Consider the following 25,185-nt stretch of genomic DNA (forward strand, 5'->3'; position numbering starts at 1 on the left):
TGACATTCCGAGATGGGGAGTGGCCTTTGACTGCTTTGACTCCCTGCCGAGCTGTTCGCTACATGCCGGCATGCAGCCGGGTCGCCTTCCCCACTGCGAGGGGTGCCAGCGGCCTCCGCAGTTGATGGCTATGTGATGCAAGCTGCATGGAGAGTGCTTCATGCTATCGCGGACGGGGGGGCAGACCCCCGGGTGCACAGAGTAGCCTACTGCACACCGCCGGGTGTCACTGGATGCCGGGACGAGACCGGGCTGGGCTAGCAGCCTGCGGCTGTGGCTATGCTTGTGGCTGTAGCTGCGACTGTAGCTGCGGCTGTGGCTTTCCTTGCCAGGTCTGTGTTCATGTGCATTTATCGTACTAACTAGCACGACCTGGCCCTTCCTGTCTGCAGGTGCGAGTACGGGGGGAATGTTGCGGCCATTCAATTGCCGTTATGGCGCGAGGGGGATTCAAAGCGGGGGATCCCGAGGACACCAACTCCAAACGCCTCCAACCAGCCATGTACGGCAAGGGAACCAGCGGTGCTGCCCCTGGGCCGTCTGCCGCCAGCACCGCCGCCACCGCTGCAAGCACCGCCCCATTCGAGGACCCTCTGGGCGGTGGTCCGTTCCCGGGCGCCCGGGAGTGTGTGGTTCTGAGCTACTCTTTGGAGGCAGCTGCGGAGCAGCTGGGGGACGGGAAGTACCTGTGGCTGGACGGCTATGTGGCCCTGGATGACAGCTCAGGTGGGTGGATGCGGTGTGAACTTGAATGTACTACCAGAGGGGCCCTTCTTGGAGGTGCTGATGGTTTGTGTGATGATTTGTGTGCAAATTGGTGGATGAGTGATGATGGGTGGGTGGTAGTGAGTGAGCTTCTGGGCGTGATGTGGGTGGAGGAGCAGCACAGCGGAGTTCCGCCTTGGGGCTGTTGGCGTATCTCTCTTGGGTAACGTCAGTAGCTGCTGACTAGCGTCCATCCGCCTGGTGGCCCGCCTTTGTTGGCCTGGTGGTCTGTTTCCATGGCAGCAAACAGTACGATGACTGTAGTGAGGTTGACTGGTATCATTAGCGGATGATGTGCCTCGCTAACTGAGGGCGTTGGCACTACTCCTGTGGACACGGTAGGTGACTAACTAGGTACGGCCCAGCCTGTCGGTCTGCTTTCGTACATCGCTGGTGTGGCCCTTCACCCCGCGTGCAGGCACCCCTCCTGCCCCTGTGCGGTTCAGCGTGGTTCGAGACGGGGGCCTGGTGTGGGCGAAATGGGTCCGGGCGGCTGGGGAGGTGCACCGCTGCTGTGTGCCCCTGCTGGGGTGCAGGCAAGTGGGGTGCGAGGTGCACACCTTGGGGGGTTGCAGGACACGCGCCACAGCACAGGCCCGAACATACGCCGGGTTGCAGGAAGCCGACAGGCAATGAAACCACGTCGTGCGCCACCTAACCTACACCATATGCACAATCTCCACAAGCAAAGGGACCTCTCTGTGCCCCGGCTTAACGTGCCGCCGCCGCCGCCGCCGCCTTGATGATCCCCTTGAGGAGTACTCAGCCGAGATCCCGAACCAACCTGACAACCCACCGCACCTCAACCATTGAACCCCTTTTTTTATGTGCTTTCGGGTAATGACCGATTTCGCATTGGCCTATTTCGTTAACTTGACACCTTTGCTTGTCTGGTTCCCGGTTGCAGGCAGTTGCAGCTGGTCGTGGAGACCGACTTCAGTGGCGGCTGTCGGGCCGTGTGGCTGGACCCCTGCCTGCTGTGCGGCCCGCTCGTGGATAAGGCCTTGACGGCCGCACTGGAGAGAGCGGCGAGCAGGGAGAACAACGAGGTGCGGAGGTGTGGGGCTCGGGGGCGTCAGGGGGGTCTAGGGGAGGAAGACAGCCGGGCGCACGGGTTGGGGCTCGGGGGCTTGGGTGCGATTGGATACCTTTTCCAATATCTCGCGGCGTCGGGGGCACGGCCAGGGGTAGCTCGTCGTCAACTGCACTGCCTGGTCAGTCCGTATGGCAGGGCTGCGGCTGCGAGTTGAGATGTAAGTTGTATGTGGGAACACGCGGCTTAGGTCACATGAAGTCGTAGGGTGTTGTTGGGGCAGAAGGTAAAAGCCCAGCAGGGCAGGATGAAAGCCTTTTGGCCTCGCTAGGTTTGGAGTGGACTGACCTTGTCGTGGGCTGCACTGGAGGCCAGGGGGGGGCGTACGGGCCCCAGCTTCCATCCGAACCCATGTCGACCTCATCCTGGTTCCTTGGCTTTTCCGTCGTATGCCCCTCAGGTCGCGGACTGCTCGGGAGGGGACGTCAAAGTGTCGTTCGTCACCGAGGCGGGAGGAGCCGTCATGTACATGGCCCCTGCACACTCGGTGCCTGCAGAGGTAGTGCTGAAGGAGAGGGGTTACGAGGAAACAAGATACCCGAGGGAGATGGGCGGGTGGCGGATGGGTGTGCTTGGGAGGGGATCCCACTGAGCCACTGAGCCATGGAGGGTTCTTGCCAGGGCCGCAGGAGGTACGGCCACGGTTAAGGACACCTGACAATCTCCGACCGGCTCCCCTCTGTCCGCTGCCCCTTTCCCCACCTCCCCCACCTCCCCCACCTCCCCCCGAACCAGGTATCTCGCGCTAGCAGCACTGCCAGCTACCGGATCAGTGTCTTCACGGGGCCCGAGAAGAACGGCGGCACCCGCGGCAAGGTGTTCATGCGACTGCAGGGCAGGCAGGGGACGGGAGCGAACTCTACCGCCGTCAAGAGCAGCCTCGTGTGCATCAACCCGGACGGCACTGTCCTCAAAGAGTGGGTTTGGCAGCGACATGGGTTACGGTCCTGCTATGTAACCCAGGGTGGTTGTGGACGTGCCAGTTGCAACCCGGTTGCGACATGCCTCGAGCCGCGAAAAGTCAGTCTGTACGTATGTGCATATTTGGTAATCCAGCTGTACTGTACTTCCAACATTGGGCGGTGGCAGCTCCAGCTGGTTATTAGTCGCTTGGTGACGTCCGGTGACCCCGTCTGAACACACCGCCCGGGGGTACCGCTGGATATCAATGCACGTGTCATACCATACATAGCTTACCTGTACGTAATCGGATCCCAGAGCCCACCACACACCCGCTGTGCACCCTCCCTCCCTCCCGCCCTGCCGTTGCGCACCTGGCCACCTGGCCCGCCAGAGGTGACAAGTACTCCGTGTTGGAGCCGCTGAGTCTGCCCTGGATGGATGAGGTGGAGGGTGTGGTGCTGCAGCACTGCCCCGCGCCCGCCGGCCTGCTGGGGGCGGGCGGGGCAGTGGGGGGAGCCAGTGACTGGAGTATACAACATGTGGAGGTGTCCTGGTGGGTGCGGGTGGGTGCAGTATTGATTCCAGTCATACGGGGAAGGGACATGGCGACGTCGCCACTATACGACAGCATATAGACAGCGGCCAATAGGCTGTACGGAGGCGTGTTGCAACGTTACGGGATATATCGATCAGCTCCCGGACGGCCACCACACCAACATCGAAAGCACTTCCCCGAGGCTCCTGATGAGACCGATCCCCAAGTCCCGACCCCGCCTCACTTGCTGGACCCCTTACCGCCTTATCGGTATTATTGAGCCCTGTCGGAAGGGTCTAAGTTCAACCTACTCCCGTTCTCCATGTCCGCGTGTGTTCAGTGAGGAGACGGGTCGCACCTGGTACTTCGTTGCGGGTGGCTGGTTCCTGGAGCTGGCCAGGAAGCAGGCGGCGGGGGCAGCAGGGCAGAGGACTCCGGGGGCCGTCAACAGGTTGCCCCCCGCCCAGCTGGAGCTGGTGCTGCCCCGGGTTACATCCCCCACACAGCTCAAGGTGTGGAAGTGGTTAGGGGTAGCGGTGGTTGAATGGCTGTGAAGCTGTTGAACTGGTGGTTGTAGAGGTTGACAGTAGGGAGGGGCGCACTTCCTGGGCCAGTGCCAAATGCTGCTTAGCCGCCCTGCTCCTTCTGGGTGTCCGGATTTGTTTTCCTCGGTAACATCTGGCCTCAAACCCCCGCTGCTTCCCCCACCCCACCCCTGCAGGTGGTGTTTCACATCATCAGCTCAGGAAAGGGTGTGGGAATGGGCATCGATGGCGACCTGCAGGTATAAGCAGGTGTATGATGCTGGCCAAGTCCCTTGCATGTCCTTACTCGCACATGACTGTAGATCGGCCTAACCTACTCGTCCCTCACACGCCCTCGTGTTATTATGTTTGTTTCCCTCAGATGGTGCTGGTGGGTATGGACGGCGGTGGCTACCAGTACGCCCCGCTGACCCTCCCGGGCCGCTCCATTGATGGGCCCCACGAGAGCCGGCTGCTGGAGAGCCCCCTGCCGCTGGGGGAGCTGCAGTCCGTGGAGCTCAGCTGCAAGTGAGGCAACAGGGAGGGGGGCTGCATGGAGCCAGAGGCGGGAGGACGGGGTGCTTAGGGGGCAACTTGATGGCCCCCTTGGTGGTAAGGGCAGCTGGAAAGGCCCTGTGGCTATCTTGGCGCCATGGGGGCAGTGAAGAGGAGATCGTGGGTGCGGCCAGGAATGGTCACAAGTTAACCATTGTCATTCCGGAGCAGTGGAGGGGTAGGTGGGTTCCATGCACCCTGGAATGTGCCCTGGGCACCCATTCTGCACTGCCGCACCTCTGTGGGTCTGAAGGATTGTGCATGTACCGTTAAGGTGCAGCGTCGTTCAGGTGTTTGGAGGGATCCGTAATCTCTTCCCTGATGTCTCCGTCCGTCCGTCAGCTGTGTACGGCCCCCTAACCCGCATATGTGTCGGTGCCCTGTATCTGTTTCACAGGCAGCAAGGCTTGCTGGGTACTCGTCTGCAGTTTGTCGAGGTGTGTCGGGACTTTGCTCTGCACTGGTACTCCGTGGTGAACGAAGCCGCACCCGAGCCCGGCTACACTTCTTTCACGTGGATCCTTTTTGCTGTTCCCCGTGCGGCAGGTGGTGCGGCTAGTAGACGCAAAGCACTTCCTTTTCCTTCCTCCAGCCCTGGACCCCTCCGAGGCAGCAGACACCGCGGGGCCCAGTCGGCTGGTGCTGCGGGCCGCCACACAGCCGTACTTCCGCATATCCACCTTCACCAGCGCGATACCCGAGGTGAGTGGACGGGTAAGAAGGTCGGTGGCGTACTCACACCACCGGGAGACTCACGAGCCATTAGCAATTAGGCAGGAGGTGAACACAGGAGGAGAATATGACCGCGTTTCAACTCTTATGGTCGTGGTGCCTGTTTGCAAGGATGTTAGTTCTCCCCTCCCCCCCCAACACACAGGTCAATGGACGCCCTGTACTGCGCTGAGCCTGCCCGGTTGCAGGGGCTGTTGCCATGCCGCCCCTATCCCCACGGCCCGGCCTCTCTCAAGGTGGCCCTCCCTGTAGTAGCTCGTACACAGTACGGCACACATAACGTCTACAAATACGCGCTAAGCGCTCCACCAGCCTCTCGCGAGGCCTTTTCAGTGGCCAGCTACCACACTCCCTCTGTCGGTCTCCTCCTTCCTACCCCCGTCCCCTGCCGCCGGCGACTCTCCCTTCCTTCAGGCCAGCACTGATGCCCGAGTGTACATCGACCTGTTCGGCGCCCGGGGTAAACTGCTGGACCTGTACCTGCGGGATGCAACGGGGGACAGCTTCAATGAGGGCTGTGAGGTGAGCGGCCGAGGTGGGCTCGTGATAGTGGTGGTAGTCATGGCGGTGTCATTCTTTGTGATGATGACGCTCACCTGCTATTAAACCTCGCCTGCCCGTTCTTGCTTACATTCGCATCCATAGTGACTGGTAGGTGCCTATCGTGCTAACCTACATCGTACTGTGAACACAAGCAGATCGAAGAGGAACCTCCGCGGGGGGGTCGCTGAATGTGCTACTGCCTACTGATGCAACCCTCGTCCTCCTCCGGCTGAGTTGCTGACCACCCGGTTACACCACACGTGAAATTTCTATGGGTGCACGCACGAGTGAATGAATGAATGAATGAACTCAAGCGAGGAAGGTCTCCTGTGAAACGACGGCGAATGACAGAAAGGAATATGCCCACCCAAACGGAAGTTATCATGTTACATGTGGTGGCTTAAGTAACCACCTCTTACACCCCTTAACTTGCGAATGTGGATTTGCATGAGCTGGAGTGGCAAAGGGTGAACCAGCCTAGTATTGCTGCGGGTACCGGGGTTCAATTGTGTCACGGCTCTTAGACTGCACAAAACTAAACCGCTTATGATCTGGCAGCCATTCTTCTGTACGCTCGAAAGCTTCATTTGTCGCTTTATACCGCCCCCTTTTTAATCCGGAGCGAAGTCGAGTTTCGCCTCGTTTTGCCTGGCAACCGCGTTTCCCTATCGTGGTCCTGACCTGGGTTTCCCGCATTGCGTCCGCCGGGGACACCGCTTGAAGGGTCCTGCCGACATGAAGACGATGGCCTTTTGCATGAAGATAGGTGCGAGTTATGGTCAAGGTTAGATGCGGACCAGGGACCGGCGTAGCTCGGTGCAGCTGACACGGCGTCGTCAGATCTGACATAAGGCCCGCGAAGTGGACTACCCTGGAGGGGACAGGAGGAATATGCCAACCGACCTCGTACCGACCCCGCAGACACAACCGCTTTGCAAGCCGAACCTCGGCTTCCACTTCAAGCTATGCTTTTACCAAACAGATACGAAGGGGTCGTTTCCACTCAAGAGGATAAACGTCGCGGATCAACCCCCTGTTTTCCATTGATGCCTGCGCAAACGGCTTAGTTGTTGGCAAAGTTACCTCGCCTTCATAGCCTTTGGCCCCCATATGGAGCGAAACGATGTGGTAAGCTCCTTCCAAGGACTTCCGTGCCCTAATCCGTGACGTTAATTCTAAGTGGAAGCACCCCCCAAGGTACTAAGTTCTCCTACCCCCCATGTAACCTTACTCGGAGTCTATCCCTCATTTCCCGCCAGGACGTATTTTTCTTCCCGGATCCCGGGCTGGGTGACCTGGGCAGTGTGTGCATCTCGCACGATGACTCAGGTGAAGAGCTGACTAGGGCTTTTAGGGGTTTTAGGGCTTTTAGGGCTTTTAGGGGTTTGGATGGGGGTTTTCAGGTCGACCTGGACGAGCGGAAAACAAAGTAGGTGTGCTGCTCCTCTTGCTGGCCTGCCGTTGGCGGCCCCGGCCTTATTACACGCGATGGCAAGCACCTGCCGCCCCCGCCGCCATGTTCTGCAGGGGACTCTCCCAACTGGCATCTGGACCGCGTGGAGATCACCCACACCGGCACCGGGCGCACCAGCGTCTTTGTGTGCAAGCAGTGGATAGGTCTGGGCGCCAACCGCCGAGTGGGTACCGTGCAGTGTGTGGAGCTTTCTTGGTGTGTGAATGAGATTAGCTTGTACAGCATTTGTGCATGTACGTGTGCATGTATGTATGTGCGTTTTGGGTTTCTGGGAAGCTGTTCTACCGGCCTGCCTGGACACTGATCAGGTTCTCCTGCCCCACTACATGTACATCCACATGGCTTGTGGATGGAATGCAGGACGGAGGTCAGCCTGAGGGCCGCTTCGGACCGGATCGGGTGAGTACGGTGCGTACCTTAGTGTGCTGTTGGCGCTACAGAGCCACTGAGGGGGTGGTAGCCATCCTGCTGCACCTTGTGACCAGTGCGATGGTAGGCAGTAGGCGGACTGACGACCGAAAGGAAGTTCTGCATTTGTTTACCTTTTGCATAACACCGCTCGGTCCACATACATGTGTCTCTACTGTTTCCTTTCTGGCCCTTCCTGATTGCAGGTATTGGAGCGTGTGCTGTACCCCACACATGTCCTTGCGGCGGTGAAGGTAAGCGCCTGACTACTCCTAGACCCTAAAACACCTGAAGAGCGATACTATTCTGTATCACGTATGGCTGCAGGTCTCTTAAGACGTTTAAAGATGTTGGCTGAATTTTTATTACTTGTCTGCCTGCCTGTATGGAAATGGCTTTCTCGCCCGCTACAACCTTTGGTGTTCACTGGCCCTTTATCCAGAATGGGACACCTCTTCTCCGCTACCACGTCATCTTTCACACGGAGAGCCCGCGGGGGGAGCTGAGCCACACTGCGGAGGCCCTGCAGCTGGTGGGGCAGCAGCAGCAGGTGTCTGGCGACGGGGTGAGTGCTGGCCCGAGTGGGGGGCCCGGGGCAGGAAGGAATGTGAGTGGGCGGACACACATACACGCAAGCACGTGCAACGCAGTGCACATGCACTTATTTGATACAATTGGTCATAACACGCTCTTCACGTGTGACGCTTGCAGGGCGTGCTCATGTATGGTGTTTGTGAATTGCTCGACATGAACGCCTGTGTGTTTACAGCGCTTATGAAATGCATGACACACATGTGCGTGTGGATGACGCCAGCTAGATTTCCTCAGACTGAACACAGGCAGGCACGAGCGTGGCTGGCTAAATCGCCTTGGGAAATCCTGCTAGTTGGGATTGCATTATCTTGCAACTATCCAGGACTATCCGAATGTCGCACCTGCCGACTGCCGCCAGCTGCTGCCCTCACTGCGACCCCAAGTACAAATGAAGATATGGAGATGAACTGCATGTGTTTGGGAAATGCACTGCTTATGACTGCTTGAGTGCAAAGTACGGGAGCAAACTCGGGTTTCAAGGCTCTCCACTGGCATAGCTAGTTTTCTCTCCGAGGTCTGGGAAACTAGGCACGCAGCGCTCCGGTGCTTCACGCTCAAACGGGGGCGGGAGGACGACGATAGTCGCCCCCGACAGCGTAACATTAAGTTCCATGATCGGCCCATGGGGTCCCCGGCTTCGACGGACCCCTTCGCATTTGTGTGGACACATAGCCCCGACCGATTTAGCTTGCTTTGGCTAATGTGGGTTTGGGTGTGCATTGTCGTACATTTCAGGGTGGTTTCCAGTTTTCCGAGGTTGTCATTTTGGACAGCGGCCGAGCAGATATGGACTTGGAGCTGGATATGCAGTACGTACGGCACATCCAGACGATCTCTCGAGGAGAGGCTCAACGCGGCCTCGAGGATGGGGATGCAGCCCCGCCGCCTCCTACTGGAGCCGCGGTAAGTGTTCCGCCAAGCAGGGTTGCATCATCTAGCCATCTGCTCCTGTGTACCAGCTTACCTGTATCTTTGGACCGTACTGTCTGTAAGTGGTGTACGGCGCTGGCCGGACATTAAGTGGTGTTACACGTAACCCCTTTCTTTCTCAGCTGCGTGTCGCGCATCCATAACGACTCTACGTTTGTCCGAATCTTGAGCTTGGTTCAGTTTGTGCTAGTGCTTCCCGTGCTTTTGCTTTGTCCACTAGCACTACCTACTCTTTTGAATCCCTGGTGTCACCTTGGCAAGGCTTACACAACGCTCTGACCTGAGGCTTCTTGTAACACAAAAACGTTTCATTACGTGTTTGGCAAGTAAGTCTCCTTCTCTACATCCCACTTCTGGCTGGAACACTTACCTCTCCCATCCCCACTAGGCTCGCCGTACATACCAGGTGGTGCTCAAGAAGCTGGCCGTCTTCCAGCCCCGCGCCAACATAGTGCTGCAGGGGGGGCTGGGTGCCAGGCAGCTGGCGGTTGTGCTGCATGGCTCATTGGACAGTTGCAGGTGAGGTGTCCGTGGGTGGGGTGCACCTGCACTGCCTAGGAGGTGTAGGCTGCCGGTCATCCCCCCATGCGTGTGTTGTATGTCGCACTTCTCCTATGCAAAGTTGATGAGGTGTATCCTGCCTCACTAACCGGCTAGGTCATTCACTCGCCTAGCTGCTATTGGCTGCTGCAGGCCCATTCTTCTGGGAGCTGACAATTGCACCACTCCGTGGATCAATCCGTTCACATCTCAGGCTGATGACGTGTTTCAGGTTTGGCGGGTCGGTGGGTGTAAGGCGCCCGGAATCCGGAGGGTGCGGGGCGGCCGTTGTGGTGGTCGTGGTGGTGGTGGTGACCGTGGTAGTGCTGCTGCTCGGGGTGTCTGGGTGAGTAGCGAGGTTGGTGACGGTGCTTCTGCTTGGTGATCGAGCTAGCTGCGCAAGATGTGGAGCACCTCCCCTAAGTAACGGTTAAGGGGCTCCACGAGGATGTCGGCCTCGGCTGCTGCTGCGTGTAGAGAGCTGGTGTGTTTGGACCGCTGAATGTAGGGTTTGAGGTCTGTCTTCGGCAACAGTCACTGCAAGACTGAAGGCGTTAGTGGCCCTTCACGTGTGGCTTTGCATGGCCTGCACTTACCTTCACATTCAAATAGCTGGCATCTGCTTTCCCATCTGCCCAACTGGCGCGTGTCCACCTAGCAGGTCTGTAGCCACCGGCAGTTAGTTTCTTCCTTCTGTGCTCGGTGGTGGTGGTGTGTTGGGTGGTGTGACTGCAGGTGACATCTGACACCCCTCTGGGATCCCGGCTGCTGCGGGTGGATGTACGGCTACCGGGCACTGCTTCCCCCGACTGGGGTATTTTGTTGGAGGTAGGTGCAGTCAGCCTACAGCCGGGCAACAGCCCGCAACCCGGACCTCGTCTTCGGGCTCCTACCTAATCCGCTGCATCCGCAACCCTAAATGTCTTTCTCGTCCGGGTTAGTTCGCCGTGTTCTGTTCTATTCTGTTCAGCATAATAATCAGAAGTAATATCAGGAGTTGGCTTCTCCAAGTGGAGCAGCAACTGAAAGGTCTTCCTGACGGACTCAAGTAAGCCAACTGGCCCTCCGCCTATTTCCATGAGAGGGAACCACTTGTTGGCACGTGCATGTGTTCCTGTATTCCCGCCCTCGTCGTCGTTCTTGCCGCAGTCTGTGACTATTAGGGATCCGTCCACGGCCATGGACGACCCCTGGGAGTTCTTCGCCGGGTCCCGGGGCCAGTGGGTGGGCGTATCTCCGGACACCCCCGAAGGTGCGGCAGGAGGTACTCAGGCGGTACACCTGCTGCCAGCGGGGTGCTGTGCAGTGTCATTTGTGAGCAGGTGGGTGCAATGAGAGCGGGCCCACCATGTGAATCGAAACATGAGAGTTGGAGGTGACATCGGGTCATGGATGTGTTTATCTTCTACACCCACGCTTTTCTGTGCATAAATAGTAATTGTAGGGAGGCTTTGGCATCTCCCGCGAGTACTCTTTGTCTGGTGTTAAATTGGCGCAAATTGCTAGGAGGTTGGAAAATTCCCTGATCGAATCCGGATATGAACACTTCCTAGGGCAGACGTTGAGGTCGCACTGTCCTTGCCCAGTATGGAATACGTTCCAGGAGCAGTATCTCCTTCCCTCATGCATAAGCCGCTGCAGTGCCTTCGATGTCCTGTAGGCCACTTAGCAGTGATAAAGTTAAATGCATGGGTTATGAGCATATGAAGGACGCTATGAAGTGGGAACCTGAACGCCTGGCAAGGATGCTGGAACGCATATGGTCCCACCGCAACTCTATCGTTCCCTTTGGTCGTTAGTATACTTCATCACTTGTTTCGTTGGAAGTGCGAGGTAGGATGGTGCTTATAGGCGATTTGGCAGCCCTTGAGCCCTCGGCTCGTACTAGGGTGGTTTGCAGGTACGGGGAACGCACCCACGACCGTGTAACAACAACAACAAAAATGCATGGGTTATGCATTTGAACTATCCAGCGTTACTTTTCCAGTCCATGCATGCCGTGCTGCCTGCTGCTACTTGTCAATCATGAAACCCATGCACAGGCCGCTGCAGGACCTGGTGGCGCTGCATGTACGACATGACTCCCCGAGTTTGCGGCCCGGCTGGGGGCTGCGTTGCATCGATGTCCTGGTCAGCCCGGCCCCAGGAGCGCCCGTCCGGGGTGACATGTCCACAACGGCTGCGGCCGCGGAGGTCGCCTCACCAGCAGCTACCGCGGGCCAGCAGCAGCAGCAGCAGCAGCCGGTGCTGGCAGTCTCTTCCTGGCTGTACCACTTCCCCGGGCTTCCAGAGCAGCCCCGTGCCTGTTGGCCTTCCAGCACGGCGCCCTTTATCAGGTCATACTGCTGCCTTTGCTTGAGTGTCCTTGCACTACTGCGTCTTGTACTAAGGGCATGAGTTTGTGCGTTAATTCTTCTGTGGCAACATGGTAATCGCTTTGCAATCTGTTCGTTGGTGATATGTCGGTACAAGTGTTCAATAATTCGCCCATTCCATATGAATTAGATCATCGTGTTCCTAATCATCGTCTCAGAGGCTCCACTGGCTTCTGCACCTTCACTATCAGGTGACAGAAAATGGAAAGAGATGGTGGATGTCCCTGGCTGTATGATGACCAGCTAGCCAGTGTGGATGTTTCTTTCCTGCACCAGCTGCTCTTTCATGAACGATTTCCTATGAGTATAATCGTACATGCAACCAACCTGACAAGGGCCGTGTGCATGTCTACATGCTGACACATGTGCCTGCAACTCCACGTGCGTCCATCCGTGCATCATCTCGCTGTTCCGCTCAAAAGGCACTTCCTGACGGACAAGTACCTATCACAGCCCTTCCCCCCTCAAGCCTACTTCAAGTCGCCACCGATATCCTCACCTCAGCTCCAGGGGGTGCCAGCCGTGCCGCCACCAGCTGCTACCACCCAGCCGCAGTTGGAGGAGGAAACTGGCGGTGGGGGGCTGATGGCGCCTGTTGACACAGCCGCCACCGAAGCCCTGATGCAGACTAACCAGGAACCGGATCTGGAGCGGCTGCAGGTGAGGGTCGCAATACGATGTTATTATAGGGTGGTATAGCTTCACCAGCGGCCCCCTTTCCCGAGGCAGTTCCCTGCTCTCCCCTGCTAGAGGGGCACCCTAATCCGTTCACCCCATCCGACTTCAGAATGTATTCGTTGGGTTCAGCAACTCACCATCAGCATCCAACCAAATTTAGCGGATCAACGGCACCTCAACTTCGATATTTTCACGTCCTACACCGGCCATAAGATGGGTTGCCACCTCCCATTTCCACACTTCTCATACACCCGAGAAGTTGGCAGGCGGATTTGAACCCGGACACTCCGGGAGCAGAAGTCAGGCCTTAACCTCTGCCAGCCGCCTGCAATATGTTTGCAAGACAAGAGGGTTCTACCGAGGCCTTCAGAGTATCGGCACTCGAATTCGGGCATGCATTTCATGGTTAATATGATCTTCCTCCCAACCCATCCGCTTGCTCGGGCTGCGGTGCAGGCTTAGAATTGATGTAAGGCTTTGGAACGCTGTGTATACGGTCCCAGCAAATGTTTGGGAAAGACCGCACGTTAGCCTGGTTTTTATACTTTCTTATTGTTAGCATTTTTTGTCATAGGAGCTGTCCGCTGAAAAGGCCTCTTAAGATGCAGCAGAGCACGTTTGCATGCCCTTACTTATCACCGACCCGCTGATCCCCCTGATTGATGCTGGGGTTTCCCTGGCTCGGTGTGTAAGGCGCCCCATTGCAGACTTCTGCCTTTTATTGTCATCAAAGTTGTTTTCAAGGCACATTTGTGTACGTGTGCTGTGTTTTAGCGTCGGCATTGTCCTTATTAACACAGGCATAAGCGCTTGCTGGCTTCGAAGTGACAGCAGTGGGGGCTATTTGGTGTTGTATCCTGGGCACATCACGGAATGTGCATCCACCGATCGGTAACTTTCCTGTAGCAGTTCTAGTCGTGATAACTGGTATCGAGCAGATATTTGACCTGGGTTTGAATCTCATATAAAGCAGATTGCTCTGAGCGGGAGGTGACGGGCCCATGAGCGCTGGTTATCCTGTGGGTTCTGCCTGAGATCGGCCCTAAGGTCGAGGATGCCCTCTATTGCTAGAGGGGGAAAATGTTGTATTTTGGGGGTATTAGGGGATCCGCATCCACCGGTCGGTACTTTTCTGTAGCAGTTGTGGTCGTGATACAACATTTGGCTGCAAATATGTGTGATTGCCATCGTTGGTGCAGGCGCTGACAGAGGAGTACCGGGCGGAGGTTGCGGCCTACCTGCAGTCGCTATCGAGCCCTGGGGCTGCTGGGACGGACCTTTTTACCCTCATGAGGGCGAGGATGCGGGTATGTATGTGTGTACACGTGAATCGGTGGTTGCTGCACTGGTGCCGCGGCTTTGATAGCTGGTCCTATCGGTTGGGTTGATCTACCTTGACTTTGGGTTTTATAACCCTAAGTTTTAAACCCCCAAACCCTATAACCCTAAGACACACAGGCTTCATCCCCGTCATCTTCTGGAGCTAGCAGCAGCTCCCAGGTCCAGATGTACGAAGCCCCGAGCCCAACCATGGAGTGGCTGTTACCACAGACCGTGGATCCGTGTAACCCTGCATGCCTGTTAAGGGAAGCTTCCCTCTGCTGCACCTTCCTCCACTGCACGTAGGCCGAGCCCAACCTGCTGCCCAGGGAGTTCCGACGGCTAGACAGGGACAAGGACGGGAAGCTCACCAGCCAGCAGGTGGGTGGGTGGGAGTGGTGCTCTGGCCATATTGAGGGTCCATGGTTGCACGGGTACTGTGTGCTTATGGCCGACAACGTTTATATGCTATGTGAATGGTTGAAATGTGGACTCAACACATACGCAAATGAATGGGACATTGCTTAATTGTTCGTTCTATTTCCCCTTGTTTACCCTGTGCAGATTTACACATTGGTTCCTGGGCTCCTCCCGGTGGAGGTGAAGTGCTCTGAGCAACAGTCCATATATTTGGGGGCCATGATAACACTGGGGTCTGAGGAGCCCCTGGACCAGGCGCAGGTCATGTCCGCTATCAAGGCCTGTCGGGGCGCTTACAAAGAGGTGAAAATATCGGCAGGGTTTGGGTCCTGAAGGGAGTGAAATGTGACACCTGCAGGCGTGCAAACTTTAGATGTAAGAATTAAAGATGGACGCATATTAAGGTTGTGCGCTATGCTTTCATGCGTATCACGCTCCCTGTGTAACACCAGGCAAAGAGTACTCAGGGAGATGCCAGGGGAGCTGATCCCTTCTTACATTCCTCCCTCCCTCGAGTGAACGTCCTTGGGCGCCCCTGGGCATATCCCGTAGGATTTTGGTTGTTTGAGATCCCGTAGGATTGTGCATTTATTTGTTATTGTGACATTTCGTCAGTCCCCGTCCGAGATGGAGGACTTTTGATTTTACTCAGCTGGTAGACTTCTCGCCCACCCGGGCATCCACCTTAGGGGTAAGAGAATGCTGCATCTAGCCTGGTGTGTGATATGTTCGCAACCGGATTCGATCCGCGGAGTTCCCACCTCCTAGCAATTCGCACCAATTTAACACCAGGCAAATAGTACTCAGGGAGATGCAAGGGGAGCTGATCCCTTCTTACACCCTGGGTCACCTATGTTTTCCTCCCTGGGTCGGGTGTTTGCAGGCCGCATCCATGGTCCGCATGGTGGAGAGCGGTGGCGTGGACTGGTACCAGGTATGTCGTGAGTCGGGCAAAGTGATTAATGACAATCCCCCGTCATCTGCCTACTGTGATGCTGGAAAAGCCCCATTAAGGAAGAGGATCTATGATGACAAGGTCTAAGTTCGAATTTGGGTTGGGACACAAATGTCTTTGTTGCAGCTTTGATTGCCGTACTATCAGTTGGATCCGAGTTTGGCCACGGCTGGTCAGTGGCCAAATGCCACGGTTATATGCATAGTCCGAAATATGCACCTGGTGGCACCTGAAATAGAGGTGGTCCGCTTGAGGGCGGCGGGTTGGTTGAACAACCAACCACATGCCCGTGGACGGTTTCAGGAGACTGGCAACACGGATAGGGGCCGCTGGTGTTAACCTGCGAGAACATAATGCTAATAACGAATAGCTATAGCGACTCCCAACCCTTCATCGTTGATCCCCTTAACACACGCTGGCGTTCTTGAACTTTTTTCACTTAGGGTTTGCATGTTCTGTTCTGTTCATGCATGTCCTGTTCGTTCTGGCCAAGATGCCAATTTGGTTATTGACCCTGACTTTCCCTTTCATGCATACTGTTACATATGCTCCCATACATGCCAGTTGGCCCAGGAGGACGGTCTGGGTGTTGGGTTGGCGCTGTGCCGCCTGGCAGAACAACTTGTGCAGCCCGACAACATTCAAGGTGCTGTGGAAGCCTTCCAGCAGTACGACACAGATGGTAGTGGATACCTGGAAATTGGTGAGTGGCTTTATAGCCTTCTGTATGGCGATGATCAAGCTATTGCATGCCTGGCAGTAATCAGTATTGACCAGTTTGGAAGTCACACAGTTCGGGCTTTCACAAGATGTACATACCGTCCACCATACAGGGGAGTTATGCAAGGCGCTGCAGTCCCTCCCTGACCTGACGCTGGGTAGGAGGGAGATGCGACTTCTGCTGGCGTACCTGTTCCATTTTGGTGACAAGGACAAGTGGGTAACATTATGTTTTGTTGATGTTGAAGGAGATGGTGTTTATTTGTGATCCTGTACACATGCATTCTCAACACGTCCGTGGTTTCGCTTCTGGTAGGCTACCTAGCCACCTGCGGCTAGCTGCTGGAATGGTGCAACACAACTCCTTGTGATGTCCCTCGATGTTTGGTATGGAGTATTCTATACCCTCCTACAGGATAACCATGCTCACGTTCTAGCTGATTTCCAATTCCGCCACTTCGGTGCCATCACATGATGTCTGCCCGTTAACAGGTAACAACGTTGTTATCCCTCTACTACCACATGTCGGTGTCATTCAGGGATCTTCGGATGTCGGTTTTGGAGCTCCAGAACTCGCTGGTGCCCTTCGTGCCCCGGCCACCTGCAGAGGAGCTTGAGTGGGCCTACCAGACCTACAAGGCCTCACATAACCTGGCGGCACTGCTGCGGGCCGTCAACAAACTACAGCCGGCGCTGCTGCCATCGGCTTGTATGAAGGTCAAAGCAGCAGCGGTCTCTGCAGTTGCAGCACAGCCTTCTGAAGCAGCAGTAACAGCAGCCTTGCTTGGCGAGGGTGTTGACTCAGTGCCTCTAGCCCTCTTGGTGGACGTTGTGGATGCTGTGGTCCCGGGTAGGTGTGCAAACACACACTGTAGTATTGTGATGTACTGCATTGTGATATAGCATATCCTAAACTTGTTTGCCATGCTTTCAGTACCTTTCATACTAAGATAATTCAAAAATGCATGTACTGCACCTACATTAAGGGTTACCTAGAGTGCACTTCGCACAGAAGTGTATTTAGCTGCTTAACAACGGGATGTAATGTGCACACACACACACACCTGCATGTGTGCATGTCGTCGGTAAATGGGGCAAAGCCTATAGACCACCTATTTTCAGGCTTATCCATTATACCATGCATGGCACGATCTGTAGACCATTGTTCTATACCATTAATAATGTCTATTCTCGGTCCTATACATGAATAGGTTACCGACGGTCTTCCTATCGCCCATACACGCATGTAGGTTTGGAGGTACACCGGCAGGATGTGGCCCATCTTCAGCTGTTGATTGCCCTGGACTCTGGGGTGAGCAGCTTGTCGGTTAAGGAGCTGGTCAGGGGCATATTGCTGTCTGCAGACGCAGTTAAGCGGGCAGCCTCCATTGCCAGGTAGTAAGGGGAATCGGTGTTGGGAGCAGAAAGTGTTGTATCGCGACTTCAGGAAAGTATCGATCGGCGTGCAGATCCCGTGACTTGCCCAGAATACTACATGTGCAAGAAGGGATCTTTCATCTGTAGTAATACTACTGCTTACGACTGCTGGCAAGCCAGCAGATCCTCATAACTCTCAAGTAGTTGACAAAGAAGCCTTATGTACACAAGAATATATGAATAGCCACATTAAGCAAGGAATATGGGAGCAATGGGGTTCTGTCGGCTTGTATCATTGTGGATATGTATGGACTCATCACCCCATGTTTACACTGTTGTGTAGACTGGTGGCCACCGCACTGGAGAACAATGAAACCTTGTTTCTGGAAAAGGAACTTCAGAGCGCTGAGCGGGTGCTGCAGCGGCTTGCTGGCGTGCTGGTGCAGGATGAGGGCGGGCAATTGGCAGCAGCCTTCCAAGTGCTTGACATGGATCACAGTGGCTACCTAGATGGACAAGAGCTATGTACCGCCATCCGGAAGGTTAGTGCAGGCGACTGGCAAATTAAAAATCCTGATCTCTTATTGTTAGCGTGATTATATCTAACTCTATAGTGTTACAGGTGTGCTTGTTGCAGATGGTGTCAGTTTTTATGGTGATGTCACGATTGATCTTGGAAGCCTAAAAGGGATTTGGTATACCTTGCTGCATCTTCACCCTTGCGACCCTTCATATCCACACAACACCACTTCCTTGGTCGGATATGTGAACAGGTGGAGGAAAACATTACCGATGAAGAGCTGCGGATCTTGCTGGTGGGTTTTTGGGCTTTCTGCATACACACTAGCAGGCAGGACTGCCCCGCTGGCGAAGTTAACCACCCTGTAATTGAGACACACGGTGGTCTTCAGGGCTCGGGGGCAGTGTAGTAGCTGATCATTGCGGAGCCCCCAAGTTGCTCCCGGAGCACTTTAGTGCATAATTACAGAATATGTGTGTGCCATACTGTATGATAGCTACTACTTTCTCCCCCTAATAAAGGGATCCATCTCGGGCCCTTACATCCACATCAGCAGCCTGTGTTTATGTGCCTGCCATTTCCTACCCTGGGACAGAGAGGGTGACTGATCCACATGACGTCATGTGCCGGCTCACATGTGCATAGACAATGGTTTCCCAAGCACAGATGATGTGCACAGGATCATCATGGCTCACCTGGGCTTGCAATCTACCAGAGTTGGACTGATAACTGAAGGTTTGCAGCATATATAAGGTCTCGATATTAATTGTTGTAGCTGGATGGCTGAAGAGCCTCTCAAGATGCTGGCAGAGCACTGAAGTGCATATCTGTGTGTTACATATCGATCTGGGCATGACACTGGCCAGGGGCACCTAATCGCACCCCACTGGGGACGACCACCGAAACACTCTCCTCCTTGTGTAAGGAGAGGGACGTGAGCATATGTACAGGTGATGTATGTGCCATTATTGTCACTATTCCTTAAGGAAGAGGAATGTGCAAAAATGGTTTAGGGAGTGCAGCTATAGTATCCAGGGCAATATATTACGAGATCTGCATCTGCCGATTGGTAATTTCCTGCAGTCGCGATATAACAATTGGTATCGAGCAGTTGTCTCCGTTCCGATCTGGGTTTGACTCTGAGCTAAAGCAGTTATCCCAATCGGGAAGTGGCTGGCCCTGCGGCCGCTGGTCATCCTGTGGATGCTGACATTACACAGGGACCCTGAGATAGGCTAGGGTCGAGGACGCCCTCTACAGTTAGCTATCTTAGTTATCTAACTCTCGATATTTGTCGTATCCTGGGCATATCACGGGATCTGCATCCGCCGATTGGTACTTTTCTGAAGTGGTGATATGACAGCAGCTTGGACAGCCTGGCTTTTCAGTAGGTTCCGAGTTCACCCCTGGCTGGACAGTGGCTCTGCTCCATGGTTGGGTTTGCAGCCGAGATATGCTCCCGGTGGAATCTTGGCTCAGGAGCCAGCAGATTGTGTTACTCTATAGTTGTGTCCCTGTGCAAAATTTTGTGGAAATACAAAGGATGAAGCTGCCAAGGGTTATCATACCAAGCTTTGTGCGTCGCTGATCTGCAGGCATACATCCAAAGGTATGCAGACAACGACAGAAACGGTCGCATTTCTTTGGAGGAGCTCCAGGTGGGTGGCTGCAACACTGCAGAAAGCATCAGTGTACATGCATGACTCCTCGGAGGAGAGGTGCATACCATTTCACAGCCGATGGTTTTGCCAGGTTAGGCAAACACTGGTTACTGAAAGGTGTTTGAATCTTGTGTGATTTCGCAAAGCAGTATGGACTATGTAGTAGCTGGGCCCTGAAAAGGCTTCTCATCAAGATTGGGCAGGGTGCCTTAGCACATGTTTATAGGCAATGTGCACACTGTACTGTACAGCTGCGGCATACATTCCTCCCCTACATATACAGGTTAGGCACTACTGGTAAGGCACAGCCATTGCCCGCAGGAGATCCCGGGATTGAGACCTGTCAGGGTCGAAAATCCTTCCGATGATGGAGGGTAAAGTGCCCCTAGTCGATGGACGGTGGTGACCTTGGATAAAGTGATCTTGCAAGCTAACCAGGAATGGAGTTGAGCCGCTGTTGATGGAAGGTTCCGTTGGATGCCGGTGGTGCACTGAGAAATTGACTAGGGTGACTAGATGAGGGTTCCCCGAAATACCGGGGAAGGCAGGGTTTCACAGGGTGCCACGGGTGAAGATATGGCCCCCTGTTCCACACATTATACATTCCTCCCCATCTGAAGGGATCCGTCTCGGGCCCTTATGGCCAACACCAGCCTGTGCCTGCCATATCCTGCCTTCAGGCAACAGATCACCACTGAAAGGCACATCATGTGCCACCTGACATGTGCCTAGCCATCTAATGTTTCTTTGGGTTTTCTCAGTCAACCACATCTGCCAAGTTCATGCACTAATTTGCAAAGAATAGTAATCGTTGACTTTTGTTGTTTGCCACGGAATCTTCTAGGTCTAAATCTTGAAACCAAGTACATAGTCGCTGGTTGCTGAAAATGCCCCATCCAAGATGGTGGAGAATGTCCTTTAGCACGTATATGCATAAGATGGTGTGAATGCCATTCCACTATTGTATGACAGCTACTACAGACTGTCTTTCAATTATTGCAGGTACTTCTGAAGCCCTTCCAGTAACCCTTCATTTCCTCTTGAAATGAGGGGTTCCCTGGCACGGCTGGCATCAACAATGACTGCTGGGCAATGGTGCACAGTGCAAGTTCAGTTCATGATATATACTTCCTATGGACTACCATGACCTCATGTGGTGAACATTTAATAAATTGTGGCGGCATTGTGATGACCTTCCTTACCAACTCAGAGGGGTAATAACAGCGTCGAACTTCTTGGGCGGGGTTGTCAGATGGGCTCATTATCAGCTGCTGACTATAGTTGTACAACTGTATGTTGACATGTCAACATTGCATAACAGCCAGTTAGACACTGGGTTAGAGGCTGTCTTGTCCCTTTTGGCCCTGTGACTGATCAGTCACAGGTATATGTCATGACATATGTAATGTAATGTAATGTTACAGAGTGGGAGGCTTCTGGGCCGCTTTATCACATTGTCAGTTCTACGATTTATCACCTTATAGCACCATCCACCACTACCACACTGTCTTCGCCATACATATATAACTGTAAGTCCAAGGCAGCGGATCCAGCCTTCAGGGACCCCTCCTCATCCATTCACCCGAACATCTGAAGAGACGGAGGGTTCAGTAATCGCCACCAATCCAGCGTGCGAATCTGGTCCATCATGATCAGTTGATCAACTGTGACCTCAACTCCACATCTCAGCAGCTAGCCATAATCTCGCGCTCCCGACTATTTCGGGGGTCTCCCCAGGAATCGAACCCAGGACCTTAAACCCAGACCAGACCAGACATATACCTGGAGCCCAAGCTGTTAACAATCGTTAGCTTTTTGGATCTGTTAGCATCTGTAAGGACCTGTAACTGAGTGCTGCTGGTCGCAACAGAAGATTGTTGACAGGATGTTACACTGTGGGCAGCTCATCCAGCTGCAGAGAAAGAAATTTTGATGGCTGTTAGGGTTTGGCTAAGGTAGTTGTTAAGAATTGTTCAATTTACACAAGCTGTTAAGTGGTGCCAAGAGATATAGTTGCTAACAGCTTGAAAGGGTTACAATTAAGGACATGCTGAAAGTGAAGTTCTATGATGTTACTGCCTGTTGCCGTTAACGGCAATGTTGGTTTTTTTGCTGAGCTGCAGCTGAAGAATTTTTATTGCTGCTTCAAGGTAGCTACCTCATAGGGACACTGTAAATTTTAGGAGCTGTTAGAACACCACCACTTAATACCTTCTTAATACCTTCTTAATATCATCTCAATATCATCTTAGTGCTACCCATCTCATATGTCCTTCATAGCTACTTGGTAACATTCTTAAGAGGCCGCTTAGTAGATCATGATCTAAGTGATCAATTAGCACCGTGTTACATATATACTAACTGCCCTCAAAGCACTTAGTACTGAATACCAAGTCCTTCAAACAAATATGAAGTGACATTTACCAAGAACTTCAAATAATTCAGATCCTGTGCAGATCCTGTACAGATCCCGTGCTGGACTCCTCATGCACCTGGTATGAGAGGCTGTGTGGCCCTGCCAACCCAGACCATGGAGGGCATGTGGGTGGCAACAGTGAGGCTGCTGCTGTATGACACCACGACCCACCCACAGCATTCTCAGCAGCAGAGACAGCAGTAGCAGCCATTCAGTGTTACTGTTTCATAGCAGCTGGTGGCCATCCATTGATGGATGGACAAGCAGACTCAGCCTGTAGCAGCTGACCGCTGAAAAGGTCTCTCGAGTTGCTGGTGGTCGTGCTCTGCATGTATTTATAGCACCGTACTGTGTACCGGCTGCTACATTCCCCCCCCTTTAAAAGGAACTGTCCCGGGCCCTTAGAGCCTCGTATACCGCCAGCCTGTGCCTACCTTCGCCTACCCTTGGGCAGTGGGTAATTACTCCACGTCACATCATGTGCTGGCTCACATGTGCCTAACCGTCTTCAGATTTTTCAGGCACAGAGACAGTCCAGTCGGTTCAGCTACTTTTATAATTTGTGCGATATTCGCTCTCTGAGTCGCCAAACCTGATTTCCACTCAAGCATGATTGGTGGGAGTTGAACCGGCGACTTCAGGATCGTCCACTCCTTGCTCTTGTAGTGGCACAACCGCACAGCCATATCAGCATTGCTGCAGCATCCATGGGAGCTCTTCAGCATGTATGCTGCAGGGGTCAACATGGCCGGCTGTCATGCCACCAGCACTCATGCTGCTGGCAGAGCCCCCAGCCCATGGTGCTCACAATCTTGTGCGTCTTCTTTGCCCTCACTGCCAGCCAGGATAGGTGCCATCTGGGGATTTCCGGGTTCACACAGGCAAGGAGGGTGCTGTTAGTAACAAATCGGCTAGAGTCAGAGCCCATAAACCAGAACACAGAAGTTCAGTGGGGTGCAGCCAGAAACAAGGCTCTCCAACTGGCCCCCTTCTCCACACCATCCAGCACCCACATCCATGCAAGCAACAACCCAGCCCTATGGCCCTAGGCTGGTTCTGGCCCAGTGTAGCAGCCGGTACACAGTACGGTGCTATAAATACGTGCAGAGCATGACCACCAGCAACTTGAGAGACCTTTTCAGCGGTCAGCTGCTACACCCAGTTGCCACCCAACCGGCCCAGTTACCAAGATGACCATAGGTTACTGGGCCAGTAAGAGGAGGGACCATTAGGAGGGACCATTAGGAGGGACCATCAGGAGGGACCATTAGCCAGTAACCATCCTCGGTTCCCGGTCGGTTTGGTTAATGAACCTGGTAGTGTTGAAAATGGTTGGTAACCGACGTGTTTATGCCATGGGGTATGAGTGGAGGTTGTAGTGATGTGCCACATGAGTATTCCTTCCATTTGAACCCTCGAAGTTGAGAAGTTTGGGAGCAGTGAGTAGATTTCGAACTGAAACATCGACCTCCTAATGGGATCCACCTATTGGCCCCCAGTGACACTTCATGATACTCAAGAAAGGAAAAGGAGTCTCTGTTTCTTGCAGGTGTTGTATCCTGTAAAGGTTTTCCGCAATGGTTTGGGCGCCGAAACCTAACTGTCGGTGGTTAGCTTGTCCACTCCGATTTACCAAACTCCAATATTACTAACATCCGTCAATTCCGTGGTTGGTGCTTACAGGTATTAACTAATACTGATATTAGTTTAATTGCGGCTACTGTTAGCTGTGGCGGCTAAGCGACTAACAGTAGTCGTCCGCCATCCAAATGCTGCACTGTTGTGGAAGTCCATGGGCGCCTGCGGATAAAACGACTACTGTTAGTCATCCGCCATTCAAGTGCCACACTGTTGCGGAAGTGCATGGGTGACGGCGGCTAAGCGACTACTGTTAGTCGTCCGCCATCCAAATGCTGCACTGTTGCGGAAGTCCATAGGCGCCGGTGGATAACATGACTACTGTTAGTTGTCCGCCATTCAAGTGCCGCACTGCTGCGGAAGTCTATGGGTGACGGCGGCTAAGCGACTACTGTTAGTCGTCCGCCACCTTAATGCCGCACCACTGCAGAAGTCCATACCTGCATATGGGCGGGGGTTTTACTTACGTAAAGCTGGGACCTGCGTCCCAGTTTCGTCTGACTGAGCGAGAGTAGTTCCTGCGAACTATGGCTTCTGGATACGGCGCCGCCCAGTCGTACTGGGGATCCTTATTGGCACGAGGCCCAAGTGGAGTCACTGATGACTAATTATTCAAGACACTTGTCTCAATCGGTATCATTCGATGCCCCCATTATGTGGTTGTGTCGTCTGAAGTCTACAACAGCAGGAAAGCCAGCTGGCTTGGTGTAGCTTCGGGTCCTAACTACATGGCCAGACATTTACCTATACATTGTGGTGCTGAGGGAATAGGTACCTGTTTCATAGAGATGCAATTATGATAGGCGGTTAACATTCGATTGGTTCAGGTTGCAGAAATGAGGCAAAATCTACTTATTTGGCCGAATACTCTGTACAGGCAATGTTCACAGTTAAGCACTCTCAAATCTATGGTTGAATAATACATGCATATGCTAAGGTACTCTCTAGTTCCGACTTCTTTCACTTTATCTCACAGGACACCGCACATCAACAGGTTGCTTTATGCAAGCTAGCAACACTTGGGAGGACCACATGCTCATTTCAATCCCAGTCATTTCTAAGTTTAGTTGGCTAATGCCTAATGTCAATGGATAACACGCATGCAGCTGGTGCACATGCATTTGACCACAATGCCATGGATCGCATTGGCCTGCCGACGTGTGACCACCCCAGTAAGAAGATTGAACACTGTTCTCTGGATCCCTTTGGGGTTCAAGTTTACGAGCAAGAACAATCTCAACAACTTCACCCCACGACAACTGGAAGGCACCCTTTGTAGCAAGCTACATTTCCCTTAGAATATTTCAACGATTACTTTTAATTCATTAACGATTCATCTCAAGTTTCGTAAATGTTACAAGCTTCGTCACATGTATCTAACATGGCGGTTGTTCGTAAGTGAACCTAATGGGCTGGGGCCCCGGGCCCTACCAACATTATTCTAGTAAGGCAAGACCGTACGCCCTATGGCATAAACATGCCGGTTACCGACCGTTTGGGGCCCATTAA

At 53.8% G+C, this 25,185-nt stretch overlaps 1 protein-coding gene across 1 annotated transcript in view; it reads left to right on the top strand.

Moving 5' to 3' along the window:
• VOLCADRAFT_98071 (uncharacterized protein) overlaps window positions 1–20,354 on the top strand; it is a gene marked incomplete at both ends in the record, with an annotated part of 30,684 nt that extends 10,330 nt beyond the window's left edge. The window contains 38 exons of the mRNA XM_002956938.1: window positions 393–726; window positions 1,184–1,310; window positions 1,673–1,814; window positions 2,259–2,357; window positions 2,594–2,775; window positions 3,153–3,314; window positions 3,637–3,808; window positions 4,018–4,080; window positions 4,203–4,348; window positions 4,773–4,812; window positions 4,922–5,097; window positions 5,253–5,343; window positions 5,522–5,629; window positions 6,910–6,979; window positions 7,178–7,287; window positions 7,485–7,523; window positions 7,739–7,786; window positions 7,975–8,097; window positions 8,862–9,029; window positions 9,445–9,575; window positions 9,750–9,942; window positions 10,332–10,424; window positions 10,746–10,918; window positions 11,639–11,840; window positions 12,476–12,631; window positions 13,849–13,956; window positions 14,276–14,350; window positions 14,534–14,692; window positions 15,273–15,323; window positions 15,909–16,047; window positions 16,178–16,280; window positions 16,604–16,914; window positions 17,315–17,376; window positions 17,807–17,983; window positions 18,215–18,256; window positions 19,557–19,619; window positions 19,906–19,919; window positions 20,243–20,354. Of these exons, the coding sequence (XP_002956984.1) occupies window positions 393–726; window positions 1,184–1,310; window positions 1,673–1,814; window positions 2,259–2,357; window positions 2,594–2,775; window positions 3,153–3,314; window positions 3,637–3,808; window positions 4,018–4,080; window positions 4,203–4,348; window positions 4,773–4,812; window positions 4,922–5,097; window positions 5,253–5,343; window positions 5,522–5,629; window positions 6,910–6,979; window positions 7,178–7,287; window positions 7,485–7,523; window positions 7,739–7,786; window positions 7,975–8,097; window positions 8,862–9,029; window positions 9,445–9,575; window positions 9,750–9,942; window positions 10,332–10,424; window positions 10,746–10,918; window positions 11,639–11,840; window positions 12,476–12,631; window positions 13,849–13,956; window positions 14,276–14,350; window positions 14,534–14,692; window positions 15,273–15,323; window positions 15,909–16,047; window positions 16,178–16,280; window positions 16,604–16,914; window positions 17,315–17,376; window positions 17,807–17,983; window positions 18,215–18,256; window positions 19,557–19,619; window positions 19,906–19,919; window positions 20,243–20,354 (4,764 nt within the window). The remainder of the gene's footprint in view (window positions 1–392; window positions 727–1,183; window positions 1,311–1,672; window positions 1,815–2,258; window positions 2,358–2,593; window positions 2,776–3,152; window positions 3,315–3,636; window positions 3,809–4,017; window positions 4,081–4,202; window positions 4,349–4,772; window positions 4,813–4,921; window positions 5,098–5,252; window positions 5,344–5,521; window positions 5,630–6,909; window positions 6,980–7,177; window positions 7,288–7,484; window positions 7,524–7,738; window positions 7,787–7,974; window positions 8,098–8,861; window positions 9,030–9,444; window positions 9,576–9,749; window positions 9,943–10,331; window positions 10,425–10,745; window positions 10,919–11,638; window positions 11,841–12,475; window positions 12,632–13,848; window positions 13,957–14,275; window positions 14,351–14,533; window positions 14,693–15,272; window positions 15,324–15,908; window positions 16,048–16,177; window positions 16,281–16,603; window positions 16,915–17,314; window positions 17,377–17,806; window positions 17,984–18,214; window positions 18,257–19,556; window positions 19,620–19,905; window positions 19,920–20,242) is intronic.
• Window positions 20,355–25,185: the final 4,831 nt, after the last annotated feature.

The sequence above is a fragment of the Volvox carteri genome (genome assembly GCF_000143455.1).
Source record: "Volvox carteri f. nagariensis unplaced genomic scaffold VOLCAscaffold_67, whole genome shotgun sequence".
In the NCBI taxonomy this organism is placed as follows: Eukaryota; Viridiplantae; Chlorophyta; class Chlorophyceae; order Chlamydomonadales; family Volvocaceae; genus Volvox; species Volvox carteri.